Source organism: Zerene cesonia, chromosome 26, assembly GCF_012273895.1.
Source record: "Zerene cesonia ecotype Mississippi chromosome 26, Zerene_cesonia_1.1, whole genome shotgun sequence".
In the NCBI taxonomy this organism is placed as follows: Eukaryota; Metazoa; Arthropoda; class Insecta; order Lepidoptera; family Pieridae; genus Zerene; species Zerene cesonia.
In genome coordinates this window covers 4213083-4238616 of record NC_052127.1, presented here as the reverse complement: position 1 = coordinate 4238616, position 25534 = coordinate 4213083, and the positions used below count along the sequence as shown (strand labels likewise).

The window sequence follows — 25534 nt, the reverse complement described above, 5'->3', positions numbered from 1 at the left end:
TTATGCGGTTAAATCCGAGACGGTTTATCTGTAGTGCGGCCTTAGCTTTATGAAATACTAGCTGCGCCCTGCGGTTTTACCCGCGTAAGTCCGTATCCCGTAGGAATATCGGGATAAAAAGTTTCCTATATATTATTCCAGTTGTCCAGCTGTCTACGTACCAAATTTCATTGTAAACGGTTCAGTAGTTTTTGCGTGAAAGAGCAACAAACACACACACACATCCTCACAAACTTTCACAATTATAATATTAGTAGGATAGGATTAGTAGGATAGTAGGATTATATTATTATATACAATGTGAGCAGTCTAAGGCTTTTAACGATACTTTATTGTAAAGTAGAATCGTAGATAGAACCGTGTCAATAAACACAAGTATTTACACTAGTGTGAGGGATTCTTTGGTCTACAAATTGCATGTTTACATGACAATACAAGGGCCCACACAAGTATGTCTTATTTACCTTGTCATATGTTATATTGTGTTTTTCATTTATTTTTGTTTACTTTTGGTGTCTCCTAATATATATATTGCAATATTGATATAAAAAGCTTCTATTGAATGAATTTACTACTATCGAATATTTATTATTTAATATCAAACTTATTGAACAACCAATGACAATTTATTTTTTATTTATTTATAATCCCGGTGTAACGTTTCGGTTTTAAGAAAACAAGTTTTAAAGCACGCATTACACAGCGCAAAAGCGCTTCATTGCTAAGATGAATATCGTATCGTAGCCGTCCCGTTACTGTTAAATAACAAATAATTTCCGAGGTTTCATGTAATTAGTGGTTGTATGATCTAATTATAGTGGCTCGGCTCTAACTGACAATCTTGATTTGAAATAAGTGTATTTTAATGATGCATTTGAAAAAATAAACCTAGATATACAGGTTTGCAATAAAGGCGGATAAGATTTTTTTATACGGAAGTTTGTTGGATTGGACAAATTTATCGGAGTTATAATTTGTGAAGCAACAATGGTGGCTCTGTTAGGATCTCGGGCTTTAATCGGAAAGTCGGAGGTTTCAGATCGGACGAGACTGCTAGAAATAAATTGATTTTTCAATTTATCTGTACGTTATCCACATCACTATGCTTCGTGAGGCAAAACAGTGTGAGGAAACTTGGGAAAATTAAAAAAAAAAAAGTTCGACGTCATTTATCAGCTTACCAACCCGCACTTGGCCATTGAAGTGGATTATGACCCGAACCCTCACAGGAAGCCTGTGTTCTAGGAGTGGGAACACGGGCTGATGATGTAACTGATGACCATGATGATAAAGAATTTGTTAAAAGGTTTTATTTTTTAGTAAAAGCTACTCACTAAATATTTATTTTGTGAGTTTATGTAAAACTAAGAAAAAATATGTGATATTGTTGCGCGAATTTGAAAAGGCAAGCTAAACATTCGTACAGAACTCGATTCGTATAAGAAAATAAATCTATACTAATATTATAAAGCTGAAGCTGATGAGTTTATTTGTTTGTTTGAACGCACTAATCTCAGGAACTGCTGGTCCGATTTTAAAATTCTTTCAGTGTTAGATAGCCCATTTATTGAGGAAGGCTAGAGGCTATATAGAGGCTATAGGCTATATACATATATATGTACCAGGGGCGAAGCCGGCGCGGACCGCTAGTGGAAAATATTTAGTTGCTGTTTTGCTCAGTATCTTCAGAGCAGTGCAAGTAGGGTAGTAGATAGGTAGGGCAGGGTAGCTACGTAGATCTAATTCCAATTATATTTAATTATTCCTTGTTTGTGTGTCTATTTGTGATATAAACAATTAAAATTAAACACAATATTCAGAATATTTATTTCTCAAATATACATTAAGAATAATTATTGTCCAAATGTCCTATTTACAATTTAAAGTAGTGCCTCCTAAGAGCGTCGGTGACCTAATTTGTGGACAAGAATTATTATTTCATGATTATTTTATGCTTGTAACGCTAATAGACTTAGATTTATAATCATGGAGCTAACGTTACCAGCTTTTCTCAATAGGAATAATTGTAAATGGAAGATTTATCTATATTACTATTACCTTTTTAAAGACGTACTAGCTGCGCCCCGCGGTTTCACACACGTTAGTCCGTATCCCGTAGGAATATCGGGATAAAAAGTTGCCTATATGTTATTCCTGTTGTCCGGCTGTCTACGTACCAAATTTCATTGCAATCGGTTCTGTAGTTTTTGCGTGATAGAGCAACAAACACACACACATCCTTACAAACTTTCGCATTTATGATATTAGTAGGATCTAATTAGTAAGGACCTTTTATTATACCTTACCTTTACCTTTTATTCATTTTTTTCAAATCATAAATTTATATTATAACTACATTTCCACCTGCGGAAGTTTTTGTTTAAAAAAAATATCCTGTGTTCTCCCCCGGGTCTTCACCTATACCTGTACGAAATGTAATCCAACACGAGTCAGCGGATTCGGCGTGAAGAAAAGGCAGACAAACAGTTTCGCATTTATAATAATAGGTTTTAATAACTAAAATGGCGATTAATGTTGTCGAGATTCATCTTGTACATTTATATAATGTTATTTCGTTGCTCAATTAATTGCGCAAAAACTTTAATTGGACTTTTTATTTTCATATATCAATGATAAATTACAAATGCTTATTGGATAATGTTTTATATAATTTTGGAAAAAAATGTTATTAGCAATGAGTCGGCAATAAAAATTAATATGTTAATATTGATAAGTATTTATAAGATGTATTTATTTAAATTAAACATTGTGATTGATATATTACTAGCTGCACACCCCGGCTTCACTCGGGGAGCCTTTTACCTACCGTTACCTAAGGTTATTGAAATAATAAAAACTCTTATATTTTAACTTGGATTAAACTACATAAAGCGTACAGATTACATCAAAATCAATTGAGTAATTTAGTAGTTCATCACGGACAAACGTGACGCGTAATTAATATATAAGATATACATTTAATAATAGTTGCCTTCCTAAATAATAAGTAGGTAAGTATAATTGTTTGGTCGCGGACGTATATTTACCAGCTCCCGTGACCCCTTCATGAAAGCGACTCGTCGGAATACAGTGGGGTTTTAGTCGGTAAGAATCCGACATAATCCGGGGGCCGTGGGTTTCTATGTAAGATTTCCCCGCTATAAAAGAAAATAATAACTTGAGAGGTGTCAAGGGACACCCGGATGGAACGAAGTTCCTTTCAATTAATTAGCGAAGGAATTGTAATAATTTTTTTTTTTAAGTTATAATAATATTTCTTTTTATTATTAACAAATATAATCTTATATAAACTTAATCAGTAGGCTCTGTTCAATGCGAAATAGAAATGAATATATCTGGCTTGCTTTCTTTTAGAGAGAGAGAGACAGACAGAGAAACATGCGCACGCCGCACAGCTTACAATAGCTTACTATAGCAAAAAGTGTCGTGACTTTTCGTAAGAATTTATTCCGTCTAGCCCCCTTTCACAGCGCGATAAGGAACTTTGTTTCAAAAAGTATAATTGTATAAAAGGGAACTAATATAGCATTACAGGAAACCTTTTCTTGGGATATCCTAATACTTGAGGCGATCCTTATCGAGGCATGCGACGCTCAAATGAGCAATTTATATGAACCCATGTATGGTCGTTTTCGTAACAGTGAAAGTTTGTGTGTTTCTGGGGGGCAAGAAAATGATGCATCCGCTTTGTTCGTCTGTTTGCTCGGTACTTGGGACGTAATGTATATCTATACGAATATAAGGAGGAAATATTTGTATGTAGGTGTGTGATGTTCACACGATTTAAATAAATACTTTCATTTAGAAATTAAAAACTTTTTAACGGTTTTTAAACGCGATTTATTCGTTATATTAATTAACCTGACGTTTTAAAAGTTTTTAATTTCTAAATGTATCATACTCGCGTAAAATCAAACACAAGAAAATACTAAATACTTTCATTGTTAGAAGTTGCAACTTCACTGAGTGATATTGGCGATATCTGTACTGTGGACGAAGCCGGGGCGAACAGCTAGTGTCTCACACATTTACACTTATGTATGAGTGTGTAAATGTGTGAGGCACTAGACCTGTAGAAACAAGTTCATAAGGTCTCTAGATACAAACACTCGTAAAACCCTTTTCCAGCACATTCGGGTAAAAAATAGACGAAATATAGAACACTAGCTGCCCCGCCCCGCGGTTTTACCCGTGTAAGTCCGTACCCCGTAGGAATATCGGGATAAAAAGTTGCCTTTATGTTATTTCAGTTGTCAAGCTGTCTACGTACCATATTTCATTGCGATCGGTTCAGTAGTTTTTTACGTGAAAGAGTAACAAACATACACACATCCTTACAAACTTTCGCATTTATGATATTAGTAGGATAGTAGGATTTATCACTTCATATACTTAATAGATAGTGATGAAGTTGAGTATCTATCTCCACAGCATGTACCTATTAGTTAGATACGTGACTGATATCATAATCACAATTGTTTATTATTATATACACTTGTAATGAGAAATTGAAATTTAAGTTTATACCGATTTCAAAAATTCTTTGACCCTTAGAATGCTGCAGCTTCACTGAGTGTTATAGGCTATATATGTACCACGGGTGAAGCCGGGGCGAACGGCTAATGCTATGATTCTAAATGCTGTGCTTGAAATTTTGCGCGTGGGAGTCGATAGGACGCCGTTTTGCCGCGTAATTTGACAACTTTTAATGATTCTCCGTTCCTATTGGTCTACGACTTCCTTAATAAATGGGCAATATAAAACTCAAATATTTTTTTATTACAAACCAGTTCTTGAGTTTATTGTAAAACGAAAACAAAAACTCTTTAGAAGATTTAAGTATTAATATGGAGAAAAACGTCAGGTGCTAAAGTTTGTTTTAAATATGCTTCGTAACAACTAAGTCGAATCTAAAAACATTCATGGAATAAACATCGAGTTTTATTTATCACCCTGTAATTCCATATTAGTTCTCTCTGCAGCAGTGCCACAGGCCTTTTTTATAGTGGGGAAATCTTGCATAGATACCCACGGCCCCCGGGGATGGAGCCGTGGGTTATGTCGGATTCTTACCGACCAAAACCCCACTGTGTTCCGTCGAGCCGGTTGAGTGAAGGGGCCACGGGAGGTGGTTAAAATTCATCCGCGACCAGTGCCACAGGCCTAGGCTAATATGTCACAGTTGCATTCCACAAGTACACATTTATATTACGTAATTTGTTAACTAGCCTCGTAATTAAACATCAAAACATTTCCAAATGTGATTACCATTTAATGGAAGCCTTAATGTTTTAAATAATGAACACAGCATAATTTAATCGTAGTGAAAATTAACATTACCTATCTATTCAAATTAATCGCCAACTGCCTGTAAATTGAATCATTCTTTCTTCGAAGGCCTATAGAATAATAAACTAACACTTCCAAACGTAACTTGTTGGTTCATTTAAATATTACGCAAGTAATTAAGATTTTGAAGATATATCATTGTAGTATAAATATTAAAATTTTAAACACGACCTGGAGTCTTGGAATATCTTATATATATATATATATAATTGGAATCTCGGAATCGGCTCCAACGATTTTCATGAAATTTAGTATATAGGGGGTTTCGGGGGCGATAAATCAATCTAGCTAGGAATCTTTTTTAGAAAATATCATATTCGTGTTTTATTCGTGTTTTTTTTTTCCTGAAATCTATTGGTGAATAATAATACTATTTTGCTTCATAGATAGCTGGACAACTGAAATAACACAAAGGCACTTTTTATACCGATATTCCTACAGGATACGGACTTACGCGGTTTCAACCGCGGGTCACAGCTAGTGGTATTTTAATTGTACAATGTGTAAATAATACATACAATGTAAGTAATTACCGACGTCCCTAGAAACGACGAATGGTCTTAATTGTAATAATATGAAATTGTTTTAAGAAATAGTCTAGCTCGATGTTAATTCGTATATGTCGCCAGTTTAAATTGATCTCTCTGTAGTAAGCTGTATGTATTTATATCAGAGATCAACTTAATTGTGACTATGAAACTTAATTAGAACCCGTGGACCTCAGTTGTGGTCATTATAAATTTTTGTTTAACTTGACTAGCCATATGATAATTTTATAAGATAAAAAATTGCCCGCACAACGATATTTTAATGTTACAGATTAAAGATAAAAAAGAATAGACATTTCCCTCCCGAGATTTCCTCCTTTGATAACATTAATTCCAGAAAGTTCATTTAATCATTTAAAAATCATTTTTCATATCATTGTCCACGGTTAGGTCATTGTTAGAGGGCTATCTCGGGTTACCCTGTACAATTAATTAAATTTTATTTTCATTCCCACTTACGTGCTGATTTTACGAGAGATATTATTACCTATGATGATAAGAACGTACTTTAAGAGTCCAAATACCAATAGTATTCCCAGTATTTTTATAAATAGCTAGTGGTCCTTTAGAAATTAAAGAATTTTTTAACGGATTTTAAACGCGATTTATTCGTTATATTGTTAACACGACGTTACGAACACTTTACACCGAGCGTGGTCACGGAGAGCTCCCCAAAAAATGAAATCGCGTTTAAAATCCGTTAAAACGTCTTTAATTTCTAAATGTATAATGCTCTCGTAAAGTCAAACACAAGAAAATACTAGCTAGTAGTCCTCCCTGGTTTTGTGTACCTACCTGTGATACATATATAGCCTAAAGCAATCAGGGATCACGTATATGTTTAATGGTGAAATAGTTTTTGAAATTTGAGATAAAGGAGCAAAATTGGAAAAACTATGTCATGACCATAAATATGAATAAATAAATATACTATGAATAAATAAAATGAGTTTGAGTTTACAAAGTTACAGTTTAGAACAAATTATTAAACTCTTCAGTTATTATTAGTAGTACATATAAGATTTATACCATCATCCCAAAGTTATTGCTTTGCAATGAGCGTGCGTGGTGGCTAGCCTGCTAAACCCTCAAACAGAAAATCGATTAAATTTTGTTAGTCTTTAATTGTATATTTAGGTATCCAATATCTAAAATAAAGCAACGAAATACAAATTTTATATGCTATGAAGCTAACGTCAGCAAACGTCCCGCCACTATTCTAGAAAATAAAATTACCGTAGGTAATAAACGTAACTTTTTTATATCTAGTAGCTGTGTTATAGTTTAGCATACAGTCGTGAGAAATTACGTTAAAATACACGTATTTTATGACAACTCTTTTATCACGTGTTGATAAAGTTTACTGTACTGGCACGGTGTAAAGAAAAATAAATGTAAAATTATAGTTGATAGTTGGTTGTGTTCAAACCTTCGATTAGCTTCTCCTTACTAATTTTATAAATGCGTTCACGCCGCAGCGAAGCAATTTTATGAAATAATTATTGAGTCTGATGATAGGTAGGGTAGAGATTCGTGTCGAAATTTATCACCGTGGACACGATTGGGCATACTAGACAAGTATGGACAACGCTGAAGATACGTAGGTAACCCAAGCGCATATCTTAGATGTTTGTTCACTAACAGTGATTTATAGTACATTTTCTTCGTCCGAATACTATGTACGAGTATGCGTTGCAATGGCCTGTACCCTTCACTCATCGTTTATCTAGGCTTACACTCGTGTGTTTCCCGCAGCTACCTTGTTAGTGTAGTGAGGGACGTGGACGCCCATCTCACGCATGTTGATGTCATCTTTTTAGCTATTATAAATAAATAAATCTGTCAATCAATTCTGACAAAAATTACATCGCTTTATTAGAATTATCCTTTGTCCTATTCGCTGAAATGTTTAAATTAAGTTATGATTTAAACGGTTTTTTGTTGTCTTATAAAGGCATGGTAAGGCAAGGTAAAATGTTACTTCAAAAATTTCAAATTGTTTATAGAGTATAAACTTCTCTTAGGATCAACAAATAATATTCTTAAAACAAAAAACCTCACTTATTATAACGTATACTTAGATTAAACCGTAGCGCGCTTAAGTAGCCCTGGTATTAAAGAGATCTCATCACGTGTTGCGATGTTTCTTCGATTCCACGCACCTGTCAAACAAATAAAAAAAAACCCCAACAAAAATAAATAATAGTAAAAACCGGCTTGTATTCTTAGAGATTTTACAGTTCATATAATATAGCTTAGTAAAAACCGACTTTATTACAAGACAACAATTATTACGTAAGTCGCATGCAGTCTTTTTGAATGTTTTGTCTTCTATAAAAGAGCAAAGTACTTCAATGTGTTACTTATTTACACATGACATTTACAATTAATTTATAACGTATTCATTATTCCAGAACACGATTCGAAATATTGTGATTCGCTTTAAATGATGAAAACAATAATAATTCCAAGAGAAATAATTTCGAAAATTTGAACAAAGGAGGTGATATAATATATAATATAAATTCAGGTTATTTCAGTATTATCGTTAAAATGATACTTAGAAGTTAGAATAACTATCGGAAAGCAGGTTTGGGTTAGTGATACAACAGGTTTATAATCATAATCGAAATATATTATCGGGGTTCTGCGTTCGTCACAGTTTATTGACTCTTCTTTTAGTTGCTTCTTCACTTTTTATTTATTTATTCGTTTCCATATAGACATTGTCATTTAAAAGTGTAAAAATCATTATTATCAGCTCATAAATGTTCCCACTGTTGGGACACAGGCCTCCTATGAGGATTGTTGTGAAAAAATGTAAGATAGTTTAATTAAGCAGTGTGTTCGTTGAAAATTGTAATAAACGTATTATCAATGTTTTATTTCCGAATAAATTAGTTTTCCTTGTAGCAATACAAAATTATATCATTGGTTAAGCGTGTGCCTTACTTATAGTTAAGTATATACTGTATGAGCGATACCGAATATTATAGGCATAGGTTACCTGTGAAAAACTATATAAAATAAATTCTTAATACGAGTTATTTTATACCATCATATTTATTTTCTTTTTTTCTGTTTCAGGTAATTCAACATTATTGTTGGTGAAAACAACAGCAAGGAATACGAGTGAATGATTTGATTTGATTTTTTTTTAATTTAATTGATTTTTTTTATTGTAGGTCTAGCAATAGAATAGACGTCGTCATCTAGTCTCATCTATATATAAATACAAATTTAATTGCCAAATGTGTTGCTATACGTAAAACTCCAGAACGACTCGTCCAAAAAGGCACTTTTTAAAACTTTTTTTGTATAGATACATAGAAGGTTCTTATGTAGAAATAAACGTAGCATGAGTGAAGATCCTCTAGTTGGTAATAAAAAGTATCGTTTTTTATGTCTTAGCGGGCAATTGAGCTGGTGGTAAACGATCACCACCGCCCATGAGCATTGGCAGAGGCTCAGATATCTGAGAATACGCTGCCCGCTTTCAAGGGATAAGGGATTAATGACTGGGATGAAGGAATGGACTGGGAAGGGTGAGGAGAAGGAAAAAGGCCTCCGGCTCCCCCACTCACCGTACGAAACACAATAGCAAGCTATTATTTCACGCCGGTTTTCTGTGGGGGTGTGGTACTTCCCCGGTGCGAGCTGTCCCAATTCGTGCCGAAACATGCTTGACTCCCCCAATGAAATCGTTCGAGAGTTCTAATTTTTGTTTACCTTTATCTCTTCTGTAGTTTCTTAAACGTGATCAAATTACACAGGAACCACTATAGTTTGCGTCAATTTAGTGCGTAATGTCAGGTTGTTAACGGTTTCCTTTGCAATGATCACTTAGTTTTGACGTGGACGTAAGCGTGAGTTGTGGTTGTGAAATAAACCATTACCTTTAGTTATGTAGGGGACATTATTCTGCAGAAAAGTTTGAAAATAAGTAAACTTTACTGTAGCTTCGTCGGCAACGATGGTTAGGACCTCGCATAGGTTAGGAAATGCGAATTCGAGATTTTGATTTGATTTTTGTTCTTCCTTCGGATTCTGACAAAATCTGTTCAGTGGTTTTTACGTGATTGACGCACATACAATCTAAATAGACATACAGAAAAAACATTGTAAATTTATAAAAGTTTTTATTTTTATTTGCTTAGCAACTACTCTTTAAATATTTAATGTGAAATAATCCGATTACTGTTTTATTATAGGTATAAATGTTTAGACTACTTTGCGTCTAAAATAGTATAGAAAGTTTTAGGTAATAATCTTCAAGTAAATATTATTCTATTTGCCCTAGATATAAGTATCTCGACATCTATCCTAGGATCGACATTTTTATTTTAATGATCCACCCTTGAAAATGTATTAAACGTTTATTTATCAACCAATGTCAATTCGAATTGAATCGAAAACAACTTATTTAGTTGAAACATGAAAAAAATCGATAAAACTATTTAAAATAGTACCTTTTAGCTCTTATTTAATACGCGAAACGTTCAAAAATCGATAAAAGAAAAACCATGTCCGAACTAGTCTGGTAACTTTTACGGACCTTCGTCCCACCCACATTTCACAATGACAGCTTTTTAATGTCATAACTCATAATATGCTGACGACCGTCAACATGTAAATTAAAGAGAGAGCATTACTATCCTATCCTATTAATATTATAAATGCGAAAGTTTGTATGGATGTTTGTTACTCTTTCACGTAAAAACTACTTAACCAATTGCCATGAAATTTGGTACGTAGACAGCTGGATAACTGGAATAACATATAGGCAACTTTTTATTCCGATATTCCTACGGGATACGGACTTACGCGGGTGAAACCGCGGGGCACAGCTAGTCATTTTATATGTCCTTTTACCACGCTTTTATCAGCTTCACCTGTACGTTTGTACTCTCGCTTATGACCCATTTTAAATGGACAGATTTAATTCAAAGCGTACACTTATCAAGGATCGGCGACAACACAATATTTTTATGAGTTTGTATTATTATCCTGATTTAAATCTTCAGGATTAAATTTTGTATACAATTATTATTTTATATTCTAGCATTTTCTACCAAAATTTAAAAGATTTTTACATCACATGTTTTTTAAAACATTTTTGTATAAAAGAAGGTGTAGCCTTCTTTTATACTGAAAATAAAATATTTTTAATATTCGTTTATTAAAAATAATAGATTTTAAGATTCTTAAGAGAATAATTTAGTATCAGGTACATCAATTTCGTATGTTTACAACATTCACGGAACTCGGAAAAACACCAGCGATCAAAACAAATTAGTTTTTGTCGATTATAAACGGGCAAGTCTTGAAAAAACATTCGTCTTAACTTGCTTAGATAATCAGTTTTGAGGGCTTATTATCACCACAGCAACACATAATCTTTATTCAGTGTATATTGCACTTTCAGGTTATATTAAGAATATTTTTTGCTTTGTCTTTGAATCCCAGGTATTTGGTGTTACCGCTGTCGAAAAAATGCTTCATAGGACCTTTGTTTAATTTTAAATATATTGCTTTATAAAGTGTGAATCTAAAAAAATGATATTATCATTTGATTTATATCCTCCACATCCTTCAAAGCGGATTGAGACTCCACTTGGCGGTGGCTGTATCCAGAATAGACTAATAAATAACTAGCGATCTGTTCACAAAAAATCTTTGCTTTTTATTTTATACGTATATACTCTATTGCTCTTAAACTTAACCAAATTATATATTAAAATAACAACGGTAATAAACACGCAATAAAAATAAAAATACGTTTTAAACGGTCTCATCGCTGTATAGCGTAATTTTTAAATTTACAATTTACGTTTCCACAAAATAACGAAGCCCGCCAAAACTTTCGTTTTCAAATGCGCTCTATGACCCCAGTTCTATATTGAATTCGAAACAGTGTGTTAATATTACTAAAGCGAAACTAAAAGTCACGCTGCCTTGACATCACTGAGAAAAACATATTTAATTATACATTAGTGAGTTTTCCGTCGTAGCGGGTGAGGCGGGTTAAGGTGCCAGCAATTAGCGATGCCTTGAGCGATGTATGGATAAAAACTTGTAGTCACACTCGCTTTGCTTGTGAGGTATTTGAAACAATGGGACTGGTGGTTGATTAGTTCGGTCTACGTCGTAGGTCGAGTGGGTTTGTGCGATGTAGAAATTTCTAGAAGGAAAATGATAAAAATATACTTCTCAAGGAAAAACTAAACCTACTTATGAGCAGTTCGAACGTACCGTCGAGAGGCGTATGGCGAAAACGATTGTGTAAATCCTGCTATTCACGCGAATCCTACTATCCTACTTATAATATTATAAATGTGAAAGTTTGTAAGGATGTGTGTGCGTTTGTTGCTCTTTCACGCAAAGGCTACTGAACCGATTGCAATGAAATTTGGTACGTAGACAACTGAACAACTGGAATAACATATAGGCAACTTTTTAGCCCGATATTCCTACGAGATACGGACTTACGCGGGTGAAACCGCGGTGCGCAGCTTTTGTTGTAATAATATAATGAATAAATCGCGTTTTAAATCCGTTAAAGTCTTTAATTTCTAAACAGACTATGGATTAGTTCATCCGCTATCGAGAATAGCGGACACTGACCACAATTAAGAACCTAACGCAGGTATATAATACATTGTAATAATCTTTAATTATCTAAAGTGCGGGCAATATACTGTTTGCTTGTTTCCACGTGCATGTTGCTAATTATTTTTAGGGTTCCGTTAATAGAATTGCATTTAACAAATGATCTGAATTTTTAAACTTGTTTTTGAATGATATTTGCATGTGACAGTGTTTAGAGAGAAGATTTAAACGAATAATTAAAATTAGTCTATTATATTACGTTACCAATAGGTATTGTAATATAACTATATATAACGGTATATAAGGATAATAATCCTTAGTAATATTTTAAACAAATAGAATTTGAGTGACTTAATGGTATGATTTTTATGTCTTACTAGCTTCCGCCCGCGGCTTTCTCCGCGTGAAATTATTACATTTAGAAATGATTTAGTGACTGTCAATTCTTTTTTACCCCAAGGGAGCATTTAATAAATTTAAAGTATCCTATCACCCAAGTCAGCTCATACCCTGTCTGTATACCAAATTTCGTCAATCCGTTCAATGGTTTCAGTGTGATTGACGGTCAAACACCAAAACAAACAGACTTTCCAATTATCATATTGGTATGATCTCCAGACAGTTGGAAGACTGAAGATTGACATAGGTTACTTTTTACCGCCGTGAAATACCTCATTTTCATGGGTTTGAACATACGGGCGAAGCCACGGTGCGAACGCTAGCTTGTGTTTTCCAAACACGCATAGTTCGACATTATTTGTAACTTTATGGGCATGACGTAATGTATTTTTTGTCCGCTAGATATATGATGCTTTTGTCAGTAGTACCCACGTAATACGTACGCATAGTGTGGTTCTTAGCAGCCCGTCCCTTTTAACGTAAGAGTTGTATACACAAATGTTATGAATACTAGCTGTTCGACCCTTACATAGACATAGACATATATAGCCTGTTACTCAGAAGATGCTGTCTTCATCTTCTTTTCTTGATTTTTTAAAATCGTTCCAGTCTTATTTGTGTGGAAATTACAAAAACAAAATTGTTTCCTCTTTATAATATAGTAATAAATTAATAAACATATTCTCCTCAAGTAAATGAATGCAATAGCGAAGCACTAATAAGGTAGATCAGTATTACCATACATTATTGTATGTATTTTATGCGCGATGATATTTCCGTTGAAATCCTCCTACTATTGTAAATGCGAAAGTTTGTAAGCATGTGTGTATGTTTGTTGCTCTTTCACGCAAAAACTATTGAATCGATTGCAATGAAATTTGGTACATAGATAGCTGGACAGCTGGAATAACATATAGGCAACTTTTTATCCCGATATTCCAACGGGTTACGGCCTTACGCGGGTGAAACCGCGCGGCGCAGCTAGTTCTTCATACAATGTTTAATAAAATGTTGGCCTCTAAGCGGTTTTAATTGATAACAAACCGCTGATGGTGTTTAATTATAATTCTAATTATTCATTAATGATGGTGTTTAATTATAATTCTAATTGTTCATTAATGACCCAATAGTTAATAACGTTGCAACATATTCAACTCTGTTAATTTGTAACTGATCGTTATTGAAATATATTAAAAACACGTTCGATTGCAATTTGCATCGTAGTATTCCTTGTTTTTTAGTTGTTATTGTCTTATAGTTCTGATGTCTGTGAAATATTGTGTTTTATTTTGCACTACCTCACCGCTGGAGGTTTCGTTCGTAGTTAAATAAATGACAGTCGCGTATTTTGATAGCGTAGTTCCCATTCTATTGGGACTCCGAGAACATCTATCTTTTCTCGGTTCTTGAACTTTTATACTTAATTTCATTCAAATTGATTGTGTTCTGACGTGATGAAGACAGACAAATAGATTTACTACGTGTGTACTTAAACTTGTTATCTAATTGATTATTTTGCACATAGTTAGATATGGATAAAGACAATGTAACTTGATAAAGATTTATTGGTCATATAGACTCGCTTGATGTACCGAATTAGATGATACAGATAATAAATACTTATCGTATGAAGTATATACATTGTGGACAATGTATCCTACTATCCTACTAATATTATAAATGCGAAAGTTTGTAAGGATGTGTGTGTGTTTGTAGCTCTTTCACGCAAAAGCTACTGAACCGATTGCAATGAAATTTGGTACGTAGATAGCTGGACAACGGGAATAACATATAGGCAACTTTTTATTCCGATATTCCTACGGGATACGGACTTACGCGGGTGAAACCGCGGGGCGCAGCTAGTATTGTATAAGACATTCAAGAATTAAAACAGAATCTATTTGAATAACCATCTAAGAACTCAAAATACCACCAAATTAATTGTGATATAATTTCGCACATAGACAAGGAATGGGACAATCACACTGACAAACTGCATTATAATGAACACTCTCTAGTCTTTGTAGTAAGTCTTTGATATTTAGTTCACAACCAGCCGTCCGCCCCGGCTTCGCCCGTGGTACATATATAGCCTATAGCCTTCCTCAATAAATAAGCTGTCGAACACTGAAAGAATTTTATCAAATCGGACCAATAGTTCCTGAGATTAGTGCGTTCAAACAAACACTTTAGCTTTATAATATTAGTATAGATGTATCTTTATGTATTGAGAATTAATAAAAACCGGTCAGATAGTAAAGGTTGTATAATTTTAACAGTGGGAAGTGTGAAAATATTTCAACTGTGTCATAGATTACATATATAATATTTGATGTTTAATTAAAGATTCTTTTTTATATTGTAACACCTAGATCTCCTTATATTACTGACATAACAAAAACGAAGGAGTTTCTCAGTTCGAATGCATTTTTTTTTTGCATTTTTACTCTCTTACGATAACTTTGGGTTTTCAACCGATTGACATGATTATTTTTGTGTTTAATAGGAAATTATTATAACTTGAACCAATTTAAGGGACGATGGTGACCTGTTTTTTAGAACAGAATTAAAGAATGTTTCTTGAACTTTATATTTACAGTGCAGATTTGTTGGATATATTATGTTTCATACCAATTGGGCGAGCTGGAGCTTATTATATAAGGACCTTTCCTCTCAATTCCACGCCTTGCCTTTTATTCCTGTAGACATAATGCAAACTTTCCATATACATATACTTGAGGCCTTCAAGTGTTGATGTTTCCTTATATTTAACTTTAAGCGGGTAACGTATTGGAGGCCTTCAAATGTTTATGGTCGGAGGTGATCGCTTATCATCAGGCGAACCACCAGCTCAGTTGCCGCTATAACATAAAAAAAACAGTAATATCGACTATAAAGAATTAGGTAATGTGATTATACGCATAATTTTAATTAGATATATAATAGAATGCGTCACGGTTTATAGTTTTCTGTTTAGTTAAGCTTTGTTTGGTATTATTTTATGGGAACCTCGTTGGTAAATTAGTTCTTAGACATAAATTGTATTTTACAATCTTTTAATACAATACATGGCGTGGTGGATTATGGCCTACACCCTCATAGGAGGCCTGTGTCTCTGCAGTGGGAACATATATGGGCTGATGATGATGATGATGATAATACAATACGATATACTATATTCAACACATATAATAGAGCAAGATTAACAAACGAATATGAAGAAAACAAGGAAAGAAACATTATAAGGTTAAATAGGCAGCCCTGCCTAGCCCTGCTAGCAATCACTGCCAGGCAAGCTTTAGATAGGGTATGTAATAATTTAACTTTAAAGTAGTTGGTGTTTCAATAGATTCTTATTGCATGCTATAGAAATATTAGGTGGATATTTTAACCAGAATCGCATTTGACAAAAAAGTGGTCTAAGTAGGTTCACATATAATTCAGTAGTAGACATCTAATTAATAAACATGTGTTAGCTATATAAACTTTGTGAATAAACATATAAATTGTAAAGTAGTAATGAGGATTATGACGTGCGTGCATAAGTTTAATAATATTTGCTTTTTTAAACTAGGATTCATTACAAGGTTTGTTTTGATTTGAGTCTAAGAGACTATTAATATTTATGATAGAAATTTTTTGTTCTATTTATAATTTGTGTTATGTAAGCAAATTTACTGGTTTTTAAATTAGAAATTCAAGTTGCTTTGCTTAGTTGTAATACTTTTTATACGATTCTTGTATTTATTTTCTATTGTGTGTGTTTTTTTTGACAAACTATGAACTTAGATTAAAAGAATATAACTTAGGTTTTAATATGAATTTCAATAACCTACATATGTATTTAATAACACAAAATTTAATTATTTTAATTACTAAAATCAAATAGACAAAATATATATTCACCGTGCCCAATGTTTCGAAAAATAGACATTCTTCAATTGTGTATTTATATACCTATAATAAAATATAATTACACATTTTCTACACTGGCAAGGAAATTTTAAATTTCCAAATAATTCATTATTTATTAGTATCTATCCTTGACCAATATTGCTAGTTAAAAAAAACAATAGAAGGTTGAATTTAATTTTATATTGTACAGGTAAAATATAATTTCACATCAAGCTGTCGTTGAATTTCCGGTTTTATTCAATGTCTGTGCGGCAAGTTTGAGAAAAACGCTTGAATTATTATGATTCCACTGATGGATAATTGAGGTAGTTAAGTGTGTGTTGAGTTTTCTGTAAAAACGTGTTCTAATGGGACAAAGAACAGTTGTTTTGAATCTGCTTTGATAAGAAGTATGTTGGCTAATGTAATTAGGGTTGCCAGCTATGCTTTTTTCATTACATTAGGTATATTTTTTATTCTTGGACAAAAATAAAGTAAACGAAATCTTTTTAATGCATAAAAATGCTTAAAATTATAAGTGTTGGATTTAAACGCTCACTAATTATTTTGTTTATTCATTCAGAGGATTCCGAAGCCAGCGAAGCCACGTACAATTATTAATACAAAATATGTAGGTGGTTAAAAAACTAAATAAATAATATACCGTTCGATCATTTGGCTTACGATCGATGTGCATGTTTCGAAATTTATCTGCTCTATAATCTTCTCAGCTCGAAATATATCATATTTCTCGTAAAAAACACTTTGAAACCCTAAATGTTGGCGATTCATATAATATATATTATTTCATTTTAATAAAATACACATATATCATTAATCAAACATACTTATATACGTATGTATAAATTGATAGAATTGTGAAATTTCAATTTTTTTTTTTAAACAAAGCAACTGCGTTATTCAAGAGTTCAGGTTTCATGACAGTCGGCGTCGATTAATATTTGATTCTTCTATTGAGGAAATCCTGTAATGATATCCGTCCACTGTCTCACGAAGTTTCGTCGATAACACTGCAGTCATTCTTCTAATATTACAACTATTGGAGGATGCAATTATAGGAATCATTGCCATTAGCAACCAGAGTTTACTAAACCAACAAGCCCTTGGCACACAAATTTCTAGAAAACACTAATGTTGGATTACAGATAAGAAAAACTGTCTATTTAATAAAAAAAAAGCATTATAATTCTTTAAATATATAATAATTATAACAAGCTACGTATTCAATAATGCGAAACGTATAACCTCGATCGGAATTGTAATCAAACAACAAATCTGTTGCAATAATATTATTAACACAAACAGGAACATCGCCTTGATTTATAAAGAAAATCGATACGAAACATCAGAATTTACGGAATGTTGCTGGATGCAAATCAGTAATTAATTAAGACGCACGAACATAACACTGCTATCATTCAGTCAGGTTGTTCAACCGTGAACACGCGCTGATATGGTTATTTCCATGTAATACTTCAATTTCTATGTAAGCATCCTTTAAACTTAACGTTTTATTGCTTATTTTGAATTCCACACTGTGATATGTAAGCATGCATGATTATTACGCATCATTTTGTATGTATCGTCATTTGCATTATTAACTTATCTTCGAATGGATCGTCTTGTTCTGAAGCTTTATAGATTGCGCTGCATTTTGCGTTCACAATAACACCTATCCATCTACCATGAGAGTTAACCTTGTTCCTTCTCTCTGGTATAATGTCTCTGAGTGCCTCCAATCAATGGTGTTTCGAAATAGCTATAATCTATATATATAAAATTCTCGTGTCACAGTTTTCGTTGCCATACTCCTCCGAAACGGCTTGACCGATTCCTCTGAAATTTGGTAAGCATATTGGGTAGGTCTGAGAATCGGCCAACATCTATTTTTTATCCCGATATTCCTACGGGATACGGACTTACGCGGGTGAAACCGCGGGGCGCAGATAGTTATATATAAAATTCCCGTGTCACAATTTTTTTACAAAACTCCTTCGAAATGGCATGAACCGATTCTTATGTGTAAATTTTGTGTGCATACTGTGTATGTCTTAGAATCGGCCAACATCCATTGTTCATATATGATAATAGTAAGGCTAACAGCGTTGGGTCAGCTAGTAGGTATATAAAAGAACATCCATGTATCTGAATCGGATCATAAAACAACATCTTTCTACTCTTTTATTCATTCCACTCTTCTCTTCTTCGTCTGATTAAACTCCCGTAACATTTCAATCCTAACGTCTTTTTAATCGCCCTGCATATAGAAAATTCGAACGAGTCCTGCTGGTGCATATTAATTGTTGTATTATTGGAGTTCTATAAGTTTAGTCAGATATGTCAGATATGAGAAAAGTTCTAGAAGTCTCTATATGATCCAACTTCTAATACCTTCCCTTCGCTGTGGGTTGTGATCGCTACCTATTAGATTTTTCCATCAGATGACTCTTGTATTGCCACTATATATAAATAAAACTTCATCAAATTGCTGTGCTATATTCTAGTTTTCTTTTTAGTATATTTTCCTCAATTACACGTACGCTGTCTTTGTTTCTTTTTGTATTTTCCTCATAAATCACTAAAATCTTATCACTTATTAAATTATTATTATCTGAACGTTTGCGAGGCTAAATAACCCAGTCTTTATTGCATAATCCATTCGTAAATAGCAACATTATGTAGCGATATACCGTTATGTATAACGAATAAAACTGGATAATAAAATATCATACAACTTATTCCTCTTTGCTACGCGGTTTGACAAATCCAATCTCTTACAGCTTAATGCTGCGAAAAAGATCAGTGTTCCCAACTTTTCCCCCCAAATTTAGGGGGTAAATTAGTGGAATGTGATTTTTTTAGGGGTTTTATATGTTTAGGGTTTTGCTGAATATATAATATTCTGAATATAATAGAACTATCCAATGCAATAATCAATTAATTTTATTTTTCACATTACTTCGTAATGGTGGATCTTGCACAACATTCACTCCATCTTCTAAAATGTTAAGTTTATTCAATGTTAACATGTATAATTTTAAAAATTCTGACAATTCAAAGGAAACTGACATAATTTTTAATGTATTAATAAAAAGCATTAATTACTGAATATTTAATTTATAAATAAAAAGCATTAATTACTGAATATTACTTATTATATTATTTTGATTGAATATTATTTTTTAGGTTTACCTACATATTATGTATTGGGTTTTGACTTAGAGTTAGGGGTTTTTTATTTATTTATTTTTATTTTTTTTATTTTTTTATTTCTGAGAGTTGGTAACACTGAAATAGATTGATTGATCGAATATAGTACACGTTGAGTATCTTAAAAAGTTCCTTTCTAGAAATATCTACTGGTAATCATGCTTAGTAATTAGCGTATTAAAAGACATGAATCTATGTTATATATGAATTAAGTTATTTAATCTAGGTATATAATGTCTTGGTGAAGAGTATACGTAAACCTACTATAGAATACTACGAAGTACGGTCTCAAACCGCAAATAGGCGCATAACATCGAGTTACGACACATGTATGTATTCTTGTAAATATAATTGTTTTCCAAAAAATTAGTCACTGACGCTCACGAGGAGAAGTACCAGCCGAGATTATAAAATGTGACTAAATGACAATTTAAAATCAAACACCAAAAGAATTATATTCGTAGAAAACCGACGGAATAATCGATAAAAAAAACAATAGGTTCTAAATTACAACCTCCTCAAAAATAGAATGGTTATGTTAACTAGTATTAGCTTAAGATTAGAGAGAACAACACAGTTGTAAATAAGTCTAACGCATTCACAAAACTTCCCGATACGACGCGCTAAAGACGTATCTCATTGCAAAGGTGTGTTGCAAGCAATGTGTGCGTAATAGGAAACGACAGTGATGGTTGGAACACGCAACATGGATATGTGGATCGGTTATATACATAAGTATACTTGTCTCACGCGACTCTGCTCGTGTAAGAAAGTGCATTGTAGTATTAGGGTTACAAACTATTCGACGTAGGATTTACTACTGTAAGAATGATTGCGTAAATTCTCAATGCGCTATCGTCAGGATTGAGTAAGCCATTGGGTTTTTTCCATATCCGGCGATATTGAGGCGTACCTACTTCTAGCTGTGCTCTGATAATCATGTTATATGAGATAAGCTAAAGCTAGAATCTATATTCCCCAGAGTTAGCCCATATAGATGGGCTAACTCTTTTGGGGTTGTCGCTTGCTCCTGCATCAGACTAGTCTATGCTGTTCTCAGATAGCGGTAAACTTAGTCGTGATTACTTAGATAGTCATAAATTACGTCACATCAAATACTACTGTTTGCGAGATGTAAAACGATTCATAAGATATCCAGTAGCAATGTATACTGTTATATGTATACGTTAATATTTCGCATCGATTGATTGATTTCATTCGTCATACTTCACCATAATATACCATTTATGGGCAAATTATTAGCAGAGTACCGTGATCCATGTCTCGGGCTAAAACTAGTTTATAATAATTATAAACAAATCTATAGAAATGGAGCATATAAATTAAAACGTAGATACTGGAACAAAAAACATCAGAATTATACGTTAGTCCGTTTTGTTTATAATTAAGAATAATTTCGTGGTTTTTCCGTCCATTACGTTTTTGCAGTGATATATTTTTATGTAAATTAATCGATTGGTTTCCATTTAACTGCACCCTCGAGGTAAACAAGATTGTGGACAAATCCTGAGAATATTATTGCAAAAACAATTTTAAAGTGAATATTTATGTATGCGGGGATTTTCTTGCGTAGGCCAATGGAAAAACCCTAATTTTTTAGTCTAAGTAGGCAACTGAGAAGGTGGGTCGCCTAATAAACAATCAGCACCACATTTGCATATGTGGCGCTGTGGACTGAGGTGAGGAAAAGGATCCGCGCCTCCTGTCCCCACACTCATCTTACCAAACACAGTAGCATTTGTATGCTATTATATGCCGCCCTTTTTTGTGGATATGGTACCTTTCCCGATGCAAGCTGGGCCGAGTCGTGCCGAAGCGTGATAGACTCCCACATCGAAAATATTTCCTAGCAATAGCTGATTTAGTGTTAAGCTCACATTGGAAAAAAGTTATCATATTATAAAGACATCTTTATTTTTAGCGCAGAAGATTTATAATCCTCATACATTTGTATGTTTACAGTTTTGTAAAATGTAGCAAATACTATTTTCCGTCTTAATTCCTGATGAAGCATGACATTTGCTTAACTGTTATTTTTACCATTCCATAATTTAAGCGTAGCACTGGTATTCGGTATCCGAAAAAAAAAAAAAGTTTTGCAATATTTCACGTAGTCGTCTTTTATTATTTCTTATTAATTCATCACATATAATATCTCACTATATTAGGGCGTGAGTGTTAAGAATCTTTGTGTTTTTATTATTATGTTAGTTGAATCTATTGTATTATTAAGTGTAACAACTGTCTGTGTTCATTAAATATACAAAAAATACATTTGCATTCGGGTAAACGGATGTTTGTAAATGTTTTAAAAAATTTATGTTTTAATAAGATGTTTATTAATTTTTTAAGTTCAAGTTATGTTTTAATGATAGGCAATGAAAAAAACATTGGAATGAGAATATAACTAACTGAGAGGTCTGCAATTGTAATTTGAAATATATGTTAAAATATAATTTGATTTTAATAATCATTCAAACACTTTTATTAAAAAGTGTCCCAACAGGTCACGATTACAATCATGATTTTATAAGAACCGCCTACGTTTCTACAAACAATATAATAAAATTATTCCGCTATCCGCACTTAGTCTAAAATTATCTTTATTGCAATAAAACAAGTAGTTAAATTTACAGCTAAACAACAATTTTCAGCACCTACGTAGAAGGGCGAACTATTATAAAAACGTTACTAAAATCAAAATGGCCGCCGTCGTTCCCGCCATTGTCGGTGACATTTGACCGAAGCATGCGCAATGGGAGTCGCGACCCAACTTTACATACAATGTGTACTACAGTGTGGCAACGCTCACTTGAAATTTTGATTTTTTTTGCCCAAATTACAAGGACGACTTGACTGGTTAAAACTTAAAATTCGCAGAGTCATGCGAAATGATCGCAGAATAATAAGCTTGTCTTTATGTCTAGACGATTTCACAACGACGTTGTTTTCTGAAAAGATTGCCGTATAAATAAATAAAACAATGTTGTGTACAAAAATGTTGACATTTCTAGATTTTAATCTTTTTTTACTTTACAATCCGGAATTTTTAAACTCATTTAAATCTCAAAATAGATTCGTAAATTAATATCAATAAATAAAATAACCAATATCCAGCCATCAGTTTAATTACTAACTATCTTAGGTTACCTTGTAAGCTAAAATTAATTGATTTAAGTACAAATCGTAATTGAATCTTCAAATCGAAGCCATGAATTAAAGCTAATTGCGTCAATAATTGGATCAACATCGTTTATTCCATTCGATGTTCAGTCGGCCATGTTTGTTTACGATGATAAAGCTTATGATTGGCCGGTGCGGCGCATGCGCGGTGGCGATGTTTTCATTCGTCAGCGTCACAGGCTGAAATTAGAAACATGTGGGTCGTAATATACTGATTTACTGGGAAGTGGGAACGTTATATGTAATGTACGTCATAGAATGCTGTGAATAGTTAGGACTGAAATTTTAATACGATTTAGCGAAAAATTAAATACATCTCATTGATAAATAAACTTCCTTTTACGGTAGTATAATATTGACAGTCTTTACATTATTCAAGGAAGACTTATTGTTATCAGCAAACAATTAGCCTGGAAATAATTCATATGTATCGTTGCAAGATCAGCTCTCGGATAATCAGTCTCGAAGATATTATAGAACTAGGAGATAACCTCGAATAATTAGACATACAAAAAGTTAATATGTAATTGGTGTTTTATTACATGTACTTAACACTTAAATTCTCTGTTATTTCCACTCAATTATTTTTTTACTAGCTGCGCCCCGCGGTTTCACCCGCGTAAGTCCGTATCCCGTAGGAATATCGGGATAAAAAGTTGCCTATATGTTATTCCAGTTGTCCAGCTATCTGCTTACCAAATTTCATTGCAATCGGTTCAGTAGTTTTTGCGTGAAAGAGTAACAAACATCCATACATCCATACATCCATACAAACTTTCGCATTTATAATATTAATAGGATATGTACAAATAAATTTATCGAACTCGAAACAAACATTATCTAAGACTATGTATAATAATCTCTATTCGACGTTTAATCATCTGTTTTCATAATCGTTGAAAAACCTTGATCTTACAAAAAGAATGAATCATTTTTATCAGCGATAAGTTCTGTTGAAACTAGTTAGTCATATTTGTGATTATGATAACACTAGCTGCGCCCCGCGGTTTCACCCGCGTAAGTCCGTATCCCGTAGGAATATCGGGATAAAAATTTGCCTATATGTTATTCCAGTTGTCTACGTACCAAATTTCATTGTTATTGGTTCTGTAGTTTTTGCGTGAAAGAGCAACAAACACACACATCCTTTAAAACTTTCGTATTTATGATATTAGTAGGATAGGATAGCATTTCTTTCAAGTGACTTACGAAAAACGAGCAAATTTAAAGTCTGTGTACACACAGCTGTACAACAATTACACACAGTACATTGTATTTATTCATTTCAGATGATATTTAATGTATAGAATGGCATACTTTATCTTATAGTAAGATGAAGATAAAATGAAATGCTACTCTATTTACCTAACCAACTGTCCCAAAGCGAAGTTTAGTGAGGCTCAACTCGACATTTTTTTAAAGCTTGTTACCCGATTAATACGTGAGTTTACCGATAGAGACGATTCTTTTTGTGTTTGCTAGGAAATTCTTGTCATTTAGGCCCATTTTAGGATCTGGAGTATCTCGCTTCCCAGGTACGTCGGAAACCTTTATTGTTGAAACTAAAGTATACTTGAGAAATTTTTGAAAAGCATTTCAAGCATTTCAATGCTATAAAAGTAAAAATTAAAGTATACTTTCCAAAGGCAGCTATGTAGATTTAAATTTCGGCAAGTTGGAAAAGTCTGCAAACGACCTGTACAATTAGGTTTGATTTCGTAAATAAAGATTAAAGAGAATTTATTATAACATTAAACATAACTAATGTTTACTTCTTAAACATTTGCCACGTTTTATTTTTTTTTAATCTATATTTAAAATATGATTTTTTTTTTCAGATTATTGGAGAAAGGGAGTATGCGGTTAGACCGACGAGACGGACGTCAGAGGAGCTGCAAACGGGACAGCCATTAGAAGTTATAATACAACAGGTATGATTATTTTGACTATTTGCTATATTTTAAACAAAGTAAATTATATATAGATGTATTGTAATTAAATAATAAATATATTTAGTTATTTTAATTACGCAATCGATTAAATTTTTAAGCACACAAAAAATATTGATTAACGGAATTACCATAACAGGTTGCTAACTAAAGGCAGATAGAATATTATCTAGAATCCTATTTAAAAATGTATCCTATGCAGCACTTAAATATTACAACATCCAGCAATAATGAATAACATTAATTTTGTAATATATAATCTCAATCTATTACCATACAAAATAAAGCATCTAACGCAGACCTTTTATTATATGCACTATGAAGGCTGTA

General features: G+C 33.0%; 1 protein-coding gene across 2 annotated transcripts in view; it reads left to right on the top strand.

The window, feature by feature from the left end:
* Window positions 1-25534, top strand: part of LOC119837105 (RNA-binding protein fusilli) — an 85119-nt gene that overhangs the window by 5237 nt on the left and 54348 nt on the right. For both annotated transcript variants that reach the window (XM_038362607.1, XM_038362606.1), the window contains exon 2: window positions 25094-25186. In XM_038362607.1, the coding sequence (XP_038218535.1) occupies window positions 25094-25186 (93 nt within the window). The remainder of the gene's footprint in view (window positions 1-25093; window positions 25187-25534) is intronic.